The sequence below is a fragment of the Gouania willdenowi genome, chromosome 17 (assembly GCF_900634775.1).
Source record: "Gouania willdenowi chromosome 17, fGouWil2.1, whole genome shotgun sequence".
Lineage (NCBI taxonomy): Eukaryota > Metazoa > Chordata > Actinopteri > Blenniiformes > Gobiesocidae > Gouania > Gouania willdenowi.
In genome coordinates, this window is record NC_041060.1 from 26,187,063 (window position 1) to 26,203,610 (window position 16,548).

At 41.4% G+C, this 16,548-nt stretch overlaps 1 protein-coding gene across 1 annotated transcript; it reads right to left on the bottom strand.

The window, feature by feature from the left end:
* Positions 1 to 320: 320 nt before the first annotated feature.
* Positions 321 to 12,975, bottom strand: LOC114479459 (proteoglycan 4-like). Its single transcript, XM_028473142.1, has 8 exons — positions 12,912 to 12,975; positions 9,728 to 9,763; positions 9,013 to 9,048; positions 8,779 to 8,907; positions 1,899 to 2,075; positions 698 to 748; positions 511 to 599; positions 321 to 432 (listed from the first exon to the last, which is right to left on the bottom strand). The coding sequence occupies exons 1-8, from the start codon at positions 12,967 to 12,969 to the stop codon at positions 361 to 363; spliced, it is 648 nt and encodes a 215-aa protein (XP_028328943.1). The 5' UTR covers positions 12,970 to 12,975; the 3' UTR covers positions 321 to 360.
* Between the last annotated feature and the right edge of the window lie 3,573 nt (positions 12,976 to 16,548).

Consider the following 16,548-nt stretch of genomic DNA (forward strand, 5'->3'; position numbering starts at 1 on the left):
CAACAATTTTCACACCACTGATATCCCATTACAAACCAAATCACACATGACTGTAACATGAAAACGAACATGTCATACTCACCCCTGTTTAATGGCAGTAACATCATCAGTACCAAGAACAACAGCACAGACCAAGTCATGGTTCTGCAGACTTAATCATTATGATGTTTCTGTCACTGAGTGTTGATGTTTTATTTCTTCATAACCGGTTTGACGCATATTTAAGCACGAGAGGAATGCTATGCTAACCACAAGCTTTCAGATAATGGCAGAATGAAGGACTGTGACGCTAAATAAAATGATTTGAGTCGTTGTTGTGTCTTCAGTTCAGAGCTTGTGTAGTACTCATGTGTTTGCTTCTTAGGTCGGCTTAAAGTGTGTGATTTTTATTTTACATCCCTCACACTTTGGTAGAATGACCTGCTCCATAAACTGTGAAAGAGAGGAAACTTACAGGTAAGAAAGCACATCTTTAAATGACAGAGGAAAGTGAAAGTTCTTTCAACTTACATTAGAGAAAGCCTCTAAAATCACATCTTCACTGTCACCATGAGAAGATAAAATGTTGCCATTGAGGTGAAAGATCACTGTTTGGAAATCTGTAGAGAGTCAAGGAACATGATTTTCCCTTTTGGGAAAAATGGGAAATTCTGGGAATTTTTTTGTGAATCACCAATGCTCAGTTTATTAATGGTACCATTGATTAAGCTGGTGCTGCTGGTGGTGGTCCTCGATTGTGTTGCTTCTCCTGCAAAACGTACAAATGAATCAAAAATGGGTATAAATTTTTGGAAACACTTTACTTGAAGTTTTATACATAAGGCTGACATTACACGGTCATTACCATGAATAAGGTGTCATGAAGGCTGTCATTAAGTGTCGTTTGTTACCCTAACCCTTCTTTACCCTAACCCCTGCCCTTAACCCTAACCCTACCAATCCCCAGTAGATCCCTCCAACTGGGGGGGTCCTGGGGGTGTCATCAAATCCCCCCGGGGGGTCTCATCGGGAAAACACATTTTCAACTGGGGGGGTCCTCGAATCCTCCTGGGAGGGTCTCATCGAGAAAACACTTTCCTTTACCTAGCCCTACCTAACCCCATTAGATCCCTCCACCTAACCCAAAAAATTCCAACACAGCTCCAAAGGTGTCATAAGTCAGCGAACAACAGCCTTAATGACACTTTATTTCTGCTTATGACAGATAATGACAGCTGTTACGGCAAATTTGCGGTTGACCTCATTTGGAGACATGATTTATTGCTCTGGTTGAATGATGGAGTCCAGGCGTGGCATTGATGATTTTATAAAAAAAGATTTATTATAAAATAAAATAAAAAGGAGTTAAAAAGAAGCTTCCATCCTGAAAGAATGAAAGGCAAAAGGCTCGTGGCAGAGCAAAAAGGCAAGACCCGCTCTAACTAACAGTTTCACAGCTTAAGCTTTTATACAGATATAACAGAAAAGTTCCACCCTGAGGAAAGGAGAAGGGGGGAGTCAGATGCCCAACAGTGGAAACATTTGAGGATGATGAAGACGTGTATATTATGAGGAAGATTGGACGCCACTCTTATCTATCCTTGATAGTGTGTGCGTTCGTGTATATCTGCATGTGAGTTTGACTTTTGGCCTTCAGCAGAGACTCTGTGTTGCACTGAGTACAATACGATCTGTACTGTTTAATCTAACATGATTCAGCTGTTCAAAAGTGCAAAGAGTAATGGAGTCATCATGTATTAAAACATGACAAATTGTACACATGAACATACATTTGACGATATGATGATGAATATAAAAATTGCCATAACGCAGCGTAATGTCAACCTTATGTATAAAAGTTCAAGTAAAGTGTTAGAAATGTGTATTTTTAATTGTATTTGCACTCCCTCCATACTAACCTGAATGGGTGGAGATTGATGTTTTGGTCCTATCAGAATCTGTCGTTGTGCTGATGCTGTTTCCTTGGCTAACAGCGGTATTAGATGACTCTGTCTGTGGTGGCCATGGAGTGGCTTCTTGTGTTGTAGAAGTACTGCTGGTTCCTGGACTACTGGTAGTTGCATCTGTAAAATTGTCTGCAGATGTCGTAGAAATGTTAACCAATGGTGACTGTGTGCTCATATACAGTATGTGGTACTGTAACGTCTTTGGCTGGTTATTAAAGCTGATATTGTGGATGTAGTAAGGAAGTTTGTTGTAGTGTGAGTAGTTGGGTTGGTTGTTGTATAATCCAGCACTGTTGATGTAGATTTTGTGTTTCCATCAAGTATTATGGATGTCGTACTACGTGATGGTTGTAACATTATGCAAAAGCGACGGGTTGATATCCGTTGTGCTGGGTCCTGCAGTTACAGGTGTAGTAAAAGAAAATTGGTGTGTGTGACAAAAAATATTTTCTATTTGTCAAATACTTTTTGAGTCTGCCAAAAAAAACAGACAATTTGTCTGCAAAATGCCTTTTGTGTGTGTGTCAAAACTTATCTCTTACTTCCATCTGAACACCCCCCCCCCCTTCATTGAACGATAAAAGATGGCGTAGCAGCTGCAGGATAATCCTGAACACAAGAGAACAGGTGAGTTAATAAAATCTCATAAGAAGGGGTATGGGAGTGGAGTTTCATTGTTAATTAAGCAGCTACATGCTGATGGTGAACGATGGTATCTGTTGGCAGATTACACTTCGCTGTTTTTTGCTGTTGAACAATTCAATGAATATCATTTAAAATGGGTTACAACTAAATTCAAAGTTAATATGGTGCTAAAAAGGTGTTTATATATCATATGGTGAATTAAGAATAGAAAACTGCAGAAACCCTGAAGCGGCCATGCATTCATATATACGTATTTTTTGGTCCGTTTTGATGATATGAATGAATCAATTGAACTGTTTTTAATGCAGCATCAGATGTTTTTACTGCTTTTGTGTGCTTTACTCTTTAAATTGTGAAGAGTGAATCATGGCACAGTGTTGATCTAATTGCATTACTGTCCTCAAGTAAATCTGTATTTTTGTGGTGCACCCCATCTGAGATCAAACTGGGTTTTACATGAGACACTTTGCGTGTCTTCATGTGGCAGTAACGCTTTTATACAGTGGGGCAAAAAAGTATTTAGTCAGCCAACAATTGTGCAAGTTCTCCTGCTTAAAAAGATGAGAGAGACCTGTAATTTTCATCATAGGAATACCTCACCGGTGAATATCTAACTTGCACCATGATGTAGTGACCAACGGGTGGCAGCAGCGCACCTTTGGATGAGAGATCACCCATGATGTGCAGAGCTCAGAATCAATCAATCAATCAATCAATCTTTATTTGTATAGCGCCAAATCATAACCAATGGTATCTCAAGGCACATTACAGTAGAGCAGTCTTAAGGATGGACTCTTCATTTTATGGATACACACATATGCATATATACGTATATACACATACATATGTATCCCACACCCAACATGAATTCATCATGGCGGCAAGGAAAACCTTCTGTTAAGCAGCAGGAACCTTGTGTGGATCCCATTCCTATGATGAACAGCCATCCACGTTATGCTGAAGGAGAGGAAAGGAGTTTATGAGACAGAAAATGGCGCTACGAGAATTGATGATGAAGTTCCCAGCAGCTCACACTGGACCAGAGCATGTGTGAAACCTAAGTGGACTATTGAGAGTGTCGCGATGGTGAGATAAAACGATAAAAACAAAACGGGGCAATCAGTGACACTCGGCATGTCCGGTAGCAAGAGGAAGTTGTGTGTGGAGAGAATGACGGGGAGAGACTTGGAGTAATGCCAAAATACACTAAGCAAACCATTCAACTCTGACCCAGACAACAAAATAATAATAATTTTGCCATCAAAAGCCCGGTCTGTCATGTTCTGTTGGTTAGTTTAGTTATTCTGTATTTGTTTATTTGGTTTGTGCTTAACTCTTGTCTGTGTTTCAGGGATTCCTGTTTGTGGCTCCACCCCTCAGTGATGTCTGTGTGCTTGGTGATTGATTAGCTCCCTCATGTTTTCACCCAGGTGTGGTCCATTCCTAATCAGGCCTCCTCCACTATTTTACTGAGTGCTTGGTCACAGTGTGGTTGCTGGTTGTGTGATGTTGTCAGGTTCGTTGTCTCCCTCTTCGTTTTCAACTGTGTCTGGTCTTGCTCCCTGTTCCTGCTCCCTCCTGTTTTGGATTTAAGTTTTGTTTTAAGAGGAATAAACATGGAATGGTTCCAAGAAAGATATGCCTCTATCCTGCCTCCATCTCTCCTTGAATTTGGGTCCACACCCACACCGGACCGTGACAGAACGAACCAGCCACCAGTGGACCCAGCGGAGAAGAAGTTTGTAGAAAGACTGTTTTATTTCCAGAACCTCTTACGTGAGGCCTGGGCGGGCAGGATTTCTTTGGAGGAGGATCATGTTGGAGAGGTGTGCTCGGGGACTCGACTGGCTGCCGGAGGACCCCGGAGCCTGAAGCGATATGGAGGCCGTGAGGCCTGGACGGGCAGGATTTCTTTGGAGGAGGATCCTGTCAGAGAGGTGTACGTGGGGACTCGACTGGCTGCCGGAGGACCCCGGAGCCTGCAACGGTGTAGAGGTCGGTCCAAAAGAAAGGGCCAGCCCCGCCAGTCTCCTAGCTCCCAGGCTAGCGTCCCTGTTTTTCCTAGCTCTCAGGCTAGCGTCCCTGTTTTTCCTAGCTCTCAGGCTAGCGTCCCTGTTTCTCCTAGCTCCCAGGCTAGCGTTCCTGTGTCTCCTAGCTCCCAGGCTAGCGTTCCTGTGTCTCCTAGCTCCCAGGCTAGCGTTCCAGAGTCTCCTAGCTCCCAGGCTAGCGTTCCAGAGTCTCCTAGCTCCCAGGCTAGCGTTCCAGAGTCTCCTAGCTCCCAGGCTAGCGTTCCAGAGTCTCCTAGCTCCCAGGCTAGCGTTTCAGAGTCTCCCCGCACCTGCCCAGCCGCCAGTCCCGGCGCCCCGCACCCGGCCGCCGCCTGCCCAGCCGCCAGTCCCGGCTCCCCGCACCCGGCCGCCGCCTGCCCAGCCGCCAGTCCCGGCTCCCCGCACCCGGCCGCCGCCTGCTCAGCCGCCAGTCCCGGCTCCCCGCACCCGGCCGCCGCCTGCCCAGCCGCCAGTGTCGGCTCCCCGCACCCGGCCGCCGCCTGCCCAGCCGCCAGTGTCGGCTCCCCGCACCAGGCCGCCGCCAACGTCGCCGCCAGTGCCGGCTCCCCGCACCAGGCCGCCGCCTCCCAGCTTTCCTGTCCCGTCTTCGCCCGGCCCGCCGGAGGTCTTCCCACCTGTCCCGTCTTCGCCCGGCCCGCCGGAGGTCTTCCCGCCTGCCTCGTCTGAGCGCTCTTCGCCGGAGGTCTTCCCGCCTGCCTCGTCTGAGCGCTCTTCGCCGGAGGTCTTCCCGCCTGCCTCGTCTGAGCGCTCTTCGCCGGAGGTCTTCCCGTCTGCCTCGCCGGCTCCGCCTCATGGGAGGCCGCCGGACTCCTGGTCCCCTGATTCGCCGGCTCCGCCTCATGGAGGCCGCCGGACTCCTGGTCCCCTGATTCGCCGGCTCCGCCTCATGGGAGGCCGCCGGACTCCTGGTCCCCTGCTTCGCCGGCTCCGCCTCATGGGAGGCCGCCGGACTCCTGGTCCCCTGCTTCACCGGCTCCGCCTCATGGGAGGCCGCCAGAGCCCTGGTCTCCAGCTTCACCTGCCCTGCATTAACTTGGTTTCGACCCTCCTCCGGGCCCCCGTCCACCCACCCTGGTTTGGTGTTTGGGTGGTTAGATTTTTGTTTTGGGAGCGTTTGGAACCCGCTCCTTAAAGGGGGGGTTATGTCATGTTCTGTTGGTTAGTTTAGTTATTCTGTCTTTGTTTATTTGGTTTGTGCTTAACTCTTGTCTGTGTTTCAGGGATTCCTGTTTGTGGCTCCACCCCTCAGTGATGTCTGTGTGCTTGGTGATTGATTAGCTCCCTCATGTTTTCACCCAGGTGTGGTCCATTCCTAATCAGGCCTCCTCCACTATTTTACTGAGTGCTTGGTCACAGTGTGGTTGCTGGTTGTGTGATGTTGTCAGGTTCATTGTCTCCCTCTTCGTTTTCAACTGTGTCTGGTCTTGCTCCCTGTTCCTGCTCCCTCCTGTTTTGGATTTAAGTTTTGTTTTAAGAGGAATAAACATGGACTGGTACCAAGAAAGATGTGCCTCTATCCTGCCTCCATCTCTCCTTGCATTTGGGTCCACACCCACACCGGACCGTGACACGGTCTCAGGGTTGTTTTTGTAGTTTTATAGAAGGAAACCAATGTTGAGGTGTCCCTAAAGCAAAAAAATATAGCTTCAAAGTCACTAATAGGTTTTTTCAGAAAAAGACGTTTTTTTCTCAGCTTTTTGTCACAAAGTGGCGATTTGTGTGAAACTTGCCTCTATTGATCTGCTGATTATGGAACAACAAAACAAGCTGATTGGTCAAAGCATTGCTCACTAAGAGCCATGCATAACGGCACCAAAGAGTAGAACCAAAAATACGCATGGCACAGCAGAAACCTGAATAAAAATGGATTTGTATTTATTTCAACAAAATTGCAACACATAGTGGTCAAACACAAGACTAACAATGATTGGAATCAATTTGACGGACATATTACAGTTACACACACGTTTCCAAGCTTGTGGAAAACTTTAGCACAGTTGTGGCCAGGTTTGAGGTCAATTATAATTGTAATCGCATAATTGGTGTGTATTTCTCGGATGCCATGGTGAATAATACCTTGTGACTCTTCACACCCATACAGGTTTAGTAGGTAATACAATTTTTCAACATGAATGATGTTCAGCTGTACCTCGTAAAGGGCAGTTTTTTTTTATTAGTTTTTTTTATCATGGATTGGCTGTTATGAGCTAAGTGTATTTTTGTACTAATACTATTGAAGACTTTCCAAAACCATTTCCTGCAGAACAAGATAACTTAGCTATGAAGATAATATTTTATTTAAAAAAAAATAAAAAAAAAAATCAAGGGATATACCCTTGATTTAAGTCTAACAAGATGAGAAACAAATTAGATGACGTATAACTGGGAAAAAAAAAAAAATTGTAATTCAACTGTAATTGAAAAAAAAAATGCTTGTCAGTGTAATCATAATTTAATTGTAATTGAACATGGAAAATTGAAGATATAATTGTAACTGAAAAATGTTAATGACCCCAACCCTGGTTGTGGCAAAGTGAATTTCTGCCTGAACTTTTTTGTACAAACATGTGTATCTTTGGCCTGATGTTTATTATTATCACCAAACATGCTGCAGTTAATTTCCATGCATTATTTCAATTATTTCTGCTTTTATAGCCTTCCCTGAGGAGACTTGGGTTCATATTTAATGTAAATCTCTATTTTTTGGGGGGGTGGACTACAGATTTTTGTATTTAAAATGTGATTTACTGTCACTCAGTATAATTTATTTCCAAAATTTCACATCATCTGTATACACCAAGGGTCCTACTTCAATCTGAAAAAAAAAAAAAAAAATAGATAACCATATAGGTCATGTAGAAGCTTAGAAAAACTTTATTTGTTATGGGTATGTGATTTTCGGAGAAAAACAACTGGGGCCTAAGAGAATAGTAATCAAGAATATCTATCTGCACATGGACTCTCCATGTGCATTTGTTTGTACTCTAGTCTAAACACTATCTGGACATATATTGTGTATACAAAGCATCGTTCAATTCAAAATTAACAAAAAGAGGGATTTGGAGACATTACGTCACTGGCATAGACTGTGTGGCATAAATGCAACAAACAGGCGGGCACTCTGCCCACTAGAGCTAAACTAAAGCTCGCTTTATGGGCTAAACATGGGGTGTCCAAATTACATCCCGCGGGCCAACTGTGGCCTGCTATTCATTCTCAATTGTCCCGCGGCAAGTTCCAATAAGATACTGGACTATGGCCCAAAAATAAAAATTGGCTGCACTGGCAGTGAGCCGCACCGCCGTATTTTGACCATCAATGTTTTAAAAAAAACGGGCAAAAAAATAGTGTACGACGGGCTCATACTGAAATACAGTATGTGTACAGTCGAAACCTAGGATGAGGGGACCCGATAAGAGTGGACACCCGTACGCGGTGGACCAATCGTGCACTGAGAGGTTTTGTCTGTTTACACACCTGAATGAGCAGACAAAAAATACATTCTGTGTCATTGTGAGCCCCTCTCTGTCCAAAAGTGCACAGACAGCTTCACAGCACACAACTGCCTTTCAGTTCTCATCGTTCACCATCAGCATGCAGCTGCTCAAACTCTCTACCGTAATTAACAAGTAGAATTCACGTCCACGCCTCTCATTATTAGATTTTATTAACTAACCTGTTCACTTGTGTTCGGGATTATCCTGCAGCTGCTACACTATTTTTAATCGCTCAATGAAGACGGAAGCATTCTGATGGGGTGTTGTAAGCTGAGTGCTGATTGGCTGGCCCCAGATGCAGTCAAACCGGGTGACAATTCATCTGTGTATTTGGTTTTGTAGAAAAGTTCTCAAACGGACAAAAAATGTCTTTTACAAATACAAATATTTTTTTCACACCCACAGATTCTTTTTACACGCACTGATTTTTTGGTGCACACAAAATCTTTATGACCCCAATTTGATCCCATAGAAGTTGCTGGTTTTATCCAGTCCTCTTATTGGTTCAGTGGTTAAAGCTGCAGTCAAAAACAACAATTTGTACAATAAATCCCAATTCCTATTATAATTCTGATTTTTTAGGTCCTGGAAATTGTGTATCTGTATTGTGTTTAATCTTACATAGTTGACAGGTTAAATTATAATCAGGGCAACAATCTCTAGCTTCCAAACAGTATTGGTCACAGTAACATCCTCTGGAACAACTGTTGTCTTGGTCAGGGCAGCAGAGCACAGGTGGCCCAGCACAGCCTGGAACACACGGACACGGACTTTTGAGGTAAAATTATTATTAAAAAAATCACATGACATCAAGTGATTCATGATTTTGACATTTAAATAGGATTGTACATTTACCTGTTACACCGGTGGTGGTCGAATCTGTTGTTTGTGCTATAATATGCCAATAAACAAAAAAGTCAGTTAGTTACAAATACTAGACATGTTTATATTGTATCAAAATCAGAATCAGGAAAAACTTTAATCATCTCTGTTGGGCAATTAGAAGGCAAAGAGCAGCATATAAAGAAAGAAAACTGAGGAAAAATAATAATAATAGAAATGAAAACAGCACTGGTAATACCAATTAAAAAATGGTAATACTAATAATAAATATTGTTATAAACAATAGTAATAATACTAATAATGAAAACAAAATAGAAATGAAAACAGCCCTGGTAATATTAATAATAATACACACCCACTCAGAAAGACAACGATGTGAGGTAAACTGAATTACAAGATGCAAATGAATGATGAAGTGTCGAATGTTCATGTGTAACGTGTTTCATTTTAATGATTGTTCAAAAAAGAGCGATACAGAGTACAACCTGTCAAAAGATGGTGCTTGTGAGCCCAAATATTTTTCTGTATCTGTGATTTTTTTGGGGGGGAATCCAACAATTCCAATGGTGAATGAGATACTAAATTGTCTTTATATATTGTGTGCTGGCAAAGCTTTTTAAACATACAAATCCTAATCCATCAATTGAGGTAAAAAATTAAAAGAAAATCACATTACAACAAGTGATGATTCATAATTTTTACATTTAAAATATGATTGTACACTTACCTGTTACACCAGTGGTGCTAAAATCTGTTGTTTGTGCTATGATATGCCAACAAACAAAAATGTCAGTTAGTTACAAATTCTAGAAATGCTAATGATTGTTCAAAAAAGAGTGAAGCCTGAAATATGGTTCTGCGTCAATTTGACACTGTAGCCGCATGTAGCGCTCTATTTAGATGTAGATCCCCCATGCCGTAACCTGACGTGCTCCTCCCAAAAATCCTGACTGAGCGTCGAGACGTCAAACGGAGTCAATCACAGACAAAAGTTGTGTGTTTGCTGTTATTATCGCTACTACTGCGGGTGTTGCCGTTGCCAACTTGCTGCTTCCCGCGTCGGTGGACCAGGTTACCTCGCTGCTCCCTCTCAGCTCTACAACGGGGTCAGAGCCCCCCTGCTCCGACATGTGCTCGATACACTTTTATACTTTGTTTCCATGTTGCATATGTTTATATTGAAAAATAAAGTGCACGTTTTGAAACCGTTGTTTTGATGCATGACCGGCCCAGCCTATACACAGACTAAGCGGCTGCTTCGGGCCCCCTGGCCACTAGAGGGCCCCCAACCTGGCAACCCCACTTGCATGTTACTGGTACCGCTGTGTGCATCAAAACTGCAGGGCGCATTTCCAGTAATCTATCCAGCCATGCATTTGTTTGTATTACAATCGTCTACTACTCTTAAACATGTTCATAAATGATTCCTTACCCTTTTAGCACCGAAAGAATGACTATAACATTACGTGAATATCTGTAACAGTCACATTTTTCTATTAGCTCTGTCTGCTAACACATAGCATCTCTTCCTTTTTGCTTGGGGTGTACTCATTTACAGTATTATATATTTATGTGTTATTTACTTTTAATTAATTGACTTTGTTTACTTTTTTGCACAATTGCACTGTACTTTGCTTTTACTGCCTGCTTTTACTGTGTGTTTGACTTTGCACAAAACAGACATTGTGTTTGTTTGTTAATTGACTCGGGTATGTTTGGTCTGCAGTGAGATTAAAATGTTTCTGTTAACTTTTTATTCAATACTTACATTTGGAGTGTTTACCTGTGTTCTCTGTTTGCTTTATTTGAATTTAAAAGCACTTTACTATTTTACTTGACTTTTGACATAATGATTGCAAGTTATAAAAAATAAAAGCAGGAATTGCAGAATTTGTTTGTCTTTTCAGTTTAGTTAAATCAACAGGAATGACAAATATGCACACCAAAATGATTTTGTTTTACCAATGAGTCCAAAAATACTGATTTGGATTAGTGCTGGCCCTGTTTTCATGTTTGTGTCCAGCAATACACACCTGGTTGGATAGGTCAGTAATAATCCAATAATAAATTACATTTTAAGATGCTTAAAAATATCAAACATTGTTTTCTGTGACACACACACAACCCCCTAGCGGCATGGCGGCCAATCGCATAGCAATGCGTTCACTTGACGCAGAAGCATAGTTGACCGACCTCTGTGTCACGTTGATGGCGTAGGTCCTGACGCAGAAGCATATACCAGGCTTTAGGCAGAGTGCTGTCAAAAGATGTTGCTTGTAAGCCCAAAGATTTTTCTGTTACTGTGATTTTTTTTTTGGGAAATCAAACCATTCCAGTGGTGAATAAGGTACGAAATTGTCTTTATATTTTGTGTGCAGGCAAAGTGTAAATCATAATTAAACAGTGGCCACGTTCACATGGGAACTTTAATTCAGAATAAAAGTGAATTCCTCTTTAAACTGACCTTGTAAACACTTAATTCCTAATGCCAATTTAATTCATAATTAAACTTAAATCCGAATTAGGTGTCTGGTTTATTTCAATTTTATTTCTGAATTAAATAATTCCTCTATCTTGTAAACACTTAATTCCAGTCATTCTGCGCATGCGTGACTTGCCGCAATGACGCGCCAGTGACGACATCGTCCAGGATGACGGGCCGGACTAGAGCCAAGACTATTTATTTAATGAGAGCCTCAGAAGACATGGATACAATGAAAAGAGTGGATGGACGGACGCGTAAACGTGTGGAGTTATTACACACGCACGGACCTCAGCAAAAAGAACAGGTTTCATTGGGGCATGAAGCACCAGAGCTTCACTAATGATGCGTAGATCATTTTAGCAGTGGTTCATTTCTCACTCATTGTCATGTATAGTGGAGGTAGGGCAGCTGTTGCATTAACCGCTGGCTTTGATTGACCAAAATACAAACTTCTATCTCTCTTTTCCACTGCTCCATCTCTCTTCTGCAGATCCACGGAGAAAACAGTTCTCATATGTTGGAGCTGAAAAGAAAGGGTTTGTTGTGTGTTTTTTCCCCGATAGATGTGAATACGTCACGTTAGTCCACCCCTGTCCAATCTGAATCTTTCCCAAACCACACACCTAAAGCGGAATTGAATAAAGCCAAATAAACCACTTTTCAAGTAATCCTTAATTCGGAATTACTATTTCCATGTAAACACGAAACAGAACATTTTAATTCCGAATAATTTAATTCTGAATAACTAATTTCGAATTTACAAAAAACATCACGTAACCGAGGCCAATGTGTATTTCTTTGGTATATATTTGTTGTGTTTAAGAAAGTCTCAATAACCACACCGCGTAGCTCCATTTCAATCGCTTTACTGTCTTAACTCCACACACACAACTTAAAGTTAGGAAACTCCCATGTCACATTGCTGCAAACCTTAAATACACAGTAACCTATTTCAACATGTCCAACATGACAAAAATGCATGTTTTACAGACATAACAGTATTTACAGGTATCATGGTGGTTAACTACCAAAATATATTCAGCAACAATCATACACTCCTCTATGTCATGGATGTGACTAGCACAGCGTAGCAGCATGTTGGTGTACAATGTATTAAGTGCCTGTTTTTGGATCACATATGTAGAAATGTAGAATGTGTGTAACTTTTGTTTTTAAACCTGACGTCAATGTAATACCTTCAGATATTAGTTTTAAGCTATTGAAAGGATGTCAAACTGTCAACGTAACATATAAGAAGCTTATTTTTTATCTTTCCAGAGTCCTGATGGTTGACACCGAGACTCAGTTTACAGGCTTCACATTTACAATCAGATAAACAATACTCAAAAATGTTCACACCACTGATATCCCATTACAAACCAAATCACACATTACTGTAACATGAAAACAAACATGTCATACTCACCCCTGTTTAATGGCAGTAACATCATCAGTACCAAGAACAACAGCACAGACCAAGTCATGGTTCTGCAGACTTAATCATTATGATGTTTCTGTCAGTGAGTGTTGATGTTTTATTTCTTCATAACCGGTTTGACGCATATTGAAGCACGAGAGGAATGCTATGGGGAGTGGTGGCCTAGTGGTTAAGGACGCTGGGCTTGTAATCGGAGGGTTGCCGGTTCAAGCCTCACCAGGGCCGTCACTGTGGGATGTTGAGCAAGTCCCTTAACCCCGAACTGCTCCCCAGGCGCCGCAAAAATGGCTGCCCACTGCTCCTCAGAGATGGGTTAAGTGCAGAAGACAAATTCCAATAATGTACTAACATTACATGGCCAATTAAAGGCGAAAGCCCGATTTAATCTTAATCTTAATGCTAACCACAAGCTATCAGATAATGGCAGAATGAAGGACTGTGACGCTAAATAAAATGTTTTAAGCCGTTACAGGTATGAAAGCGCATCTTTAAATGACAGAGGAAAGTGAAAGTTATTACATTAGAGAAAGTCTCTAAAATCACTTCTTCACTGTCACCATGAGAAGCTAAAATGTTGGCATTGAGGTGAAAGATCACTGTTTGGAAATCTGTAGAGAGTCAAGGAACATGATTTTCCCTTTCGGGAATTTTTTTTTTTTTTTGTGAATTAACAATGCTCATTTTACTAATAGTACCACTGTATAAGCTGGCACTGCTGGTGGTGAAATATCCCAGTGGAGATGTGGAACTACTGGTCTGCAGGTTTGTGGTCTTTGATTGTGTGGCTGCTCCTCCAAAATGTACAAAATAATTAAAAGTAGGTATGAATTTTTGGAAACACTTGAAGTTTTATATGTAAGCATTATGTTACATTAGCATGAATGAGGTGTCATGAAGGCTGTCAATAAGTGTCTTTCGTTACCCTAACCCTTTGTTATCCTAACCCCTAACCCTAACTCCTAACTCCTAACTCTTAACCCTAACCCTACCTAACCGCACTAGATTCCTCCACCTAACTCAAAAAATACCAACATAGCTCCAAAGGTGTCATAATTTAGTGAACAACACTTAATGATAGCCTTATGACACCTTATTTCTGCTAATGACAGATAATGACAGCGTAATGTCATGGTGCCTCGTGGCCTCTCAGCCTGCTCCTCCTCCCTTTCTCCGAACTCACCTGATTCACATCAGTAATCAGGTGGAGAGGGAGGAGGAGCTTTATAAAGGGCAGAAAGGACCAGAAGGAAGGAGGCGGTAGCTCTGAGAAAAAGTGAAGCCAAATCAATAATTCGGTTTAAAATAATGGAGGAACGGCAAAACGTTTGGGATGAAGGAACTATCGGTCGTCACTTGTATAATATAAAGCAAAAGGTGTGAGGTAGAGATTCAGCAGGAAGAAGCATCACAGAGCAAACAATTATATCTAGATTAAGGATAGGTCATACTGGATTAAACAAGACAATGCATTTAATGAGGAAGCATCTGACAGGACTGTGTGATTGTGGATTAGAAGAAACGGTGGAACATGTGGTGTGTCACTGCCAGAAGTGAATCATACAGAAGGAATGATTTAAAGAAGAGTTACAGCGTTGTGGGACAAGGTTTTTGAATCTCAAGAATATGTGGAATATTGAGGAAGGGAAATATAAGGTATTGTTTAGGTTTTTAAAAAATACTGAGTTATGGGAAAATATTTAGTTTAGATTAAGGGAGGTAGTTCTCTGGTTCACACCCTACTATAGTAGGTGGAGGTAATGCACCTGCAACACGAGGTGCTTCCTGCCAAAAAACAAGTTTGTGATATAATCCTTGAAAATGGTCAGCTAAGTTTCAACATTTAAAATTTCTGCCACACCCCGACATGCAACACACCTCAGCGCGCGCCACTTCCCTCCAAACTAACCTGAATGCATGGAGATGAATGTTTTGGTCCCATTAGAATCTGTCATGCTGATGCAGTTTCCAGCCAATCAGCACTCAGCTTACAACACACCATCATCAGAAGGCTATCTATCTGGAAACCTCCCCCCACTTCCACTTTCAAAGTGTGATAAAAGATCCCGAATGCAAGAGAATAGGTGAGTTAATAAAATCTCATAATAAGGGATGTGCGAATGAAGTTTCATTGTTATTTACAGTAGAGTTTAGCAGCTGCATGCTGTTGGTGAACAATGTTATCCGTTGGCAGATTACACTAAACCGCTGTTGAACAATTAAATGGATATCCAAAATCTCATATAGTTTAAAATGGGTTAAAACTAAATTAAAAGGTAATATTGGCATAAAAAAACGTGTTTATATATTATTAAATGATAAATTGAGAATAGAAAACTGTGTAAACCCATACATTCATATTTTTTTTTTGGTCCGTTTTCCCGAGATAAATGAAGCAATTTAAATGTTTTTAATGCAGCGTCAGATGTTTTTACTGCTTTTGTGTGCTTTACTCTTTACACTGTGAAGAGTGAATTATGGCACAATGTTGATATAATTGCATTTTTTTCCCTCAAAGAAATCTGTATTTTTCCGGTGCACCCCATCTGAGATCAAACTGGGTTTTATAAGATGCCTGTACTAAAGTGAGTTTGACTGCAGCATGTTATTATCATGTTCATCCCCTGGAGCTTTTGGAGTCTTTCACCCATAGCCCCTCTAATCTTTAATATAATCACACAGCTTGTTATTTGTTAAAGAATAGAGCAGCTACACTTGTTTATGATAAAAAAAAAAAAAGTTTTTTCATCCTGTCAATTTTTCACTCACCTCCACCATGAGCTAGATTTCTAGTGGGTGCAACAGATAAAAACACAAAACATTAAAAAAAAAAAAAAACAAAAGCAAAAACCGCAAGAAGCATATTAAGTAAATGCAATACATAATAAGTGGGTCTTTAGTTTGTCTTTAAAAGTCTCAATACTGTGGTGAATTTAAGATTCATTACATGATGTACACTTATTTAAAACAACCTGTCAACTTTTTGAAATGTGTGCTCACTTTGTTGTGAAATCTCAGAGTTTGTACTCAATAAAGAGAACAGGGTTTCATACATCTGTATACACAGATTTTGTAGCATCAGTAGAAGCCATGAAAGAGGAGACGGACACGTATGTCGAGTCGACTGTCTTTATTGCTTCACACACAGCATGACAGTTCACCTGTGAAGACATTCCCGCTGTATCACCATACCTCCTCCATTACCACGTCACCTGTCACCCCCAACCCCACACACACACAGGTCACTGACACACCCACTCCACTCTGAGTGAGCGAACCCCTTTAGGTGCACCACACATGACAATTTAACACAGGGGTCCCCAAACTTTTTTAGGTCGGGGCCACATCAACTTTCATTTCTCACATGGGGGGCGGTCTATAAGAGGAAATGAATAATAATGACAACCATTATTATTGTGGAGATTATCATGATAATTTTTTGCAGCTACCCTTCGTTGGGCGTTGGCACCACCTGTTGGTTTTATTTTATAGAAAATAAAAACACAAGCTGATACCAGGTAACAATGAGGTGATTTTGTAATAGGTACAGGTAAGTTAACAATTGGTAGGTATTTTGTCTTTACAGGTAGTGAAATAATAATACAGAACAATAGTAAAAATCAGATGG

Excerpts from the sequence above, each read along its gene's own strand:
- LOC114479459 (XM_028473142.1), bottom strand. The coding sequence starts at position 12,969 with ATGACTTGGTCTGTGCTGTTGTTCTTGGTACTGATGATGTTACTGCCA. Across the intron at positions 9,764-12,911 it reads GTTACTGCCATTAAACAGGG|CACAAACAACAGATTTTAGC; the intron begins GTGAGTATGACA and ends GGCATATCATAG. Across the intron at positions 9,049-9,727 it reads TAGCACCACTGGTGTAACAG|CACAAACAACAGATTCGACC; the intron begins GTAAGTGTACAA and ends GGCATATTATAG.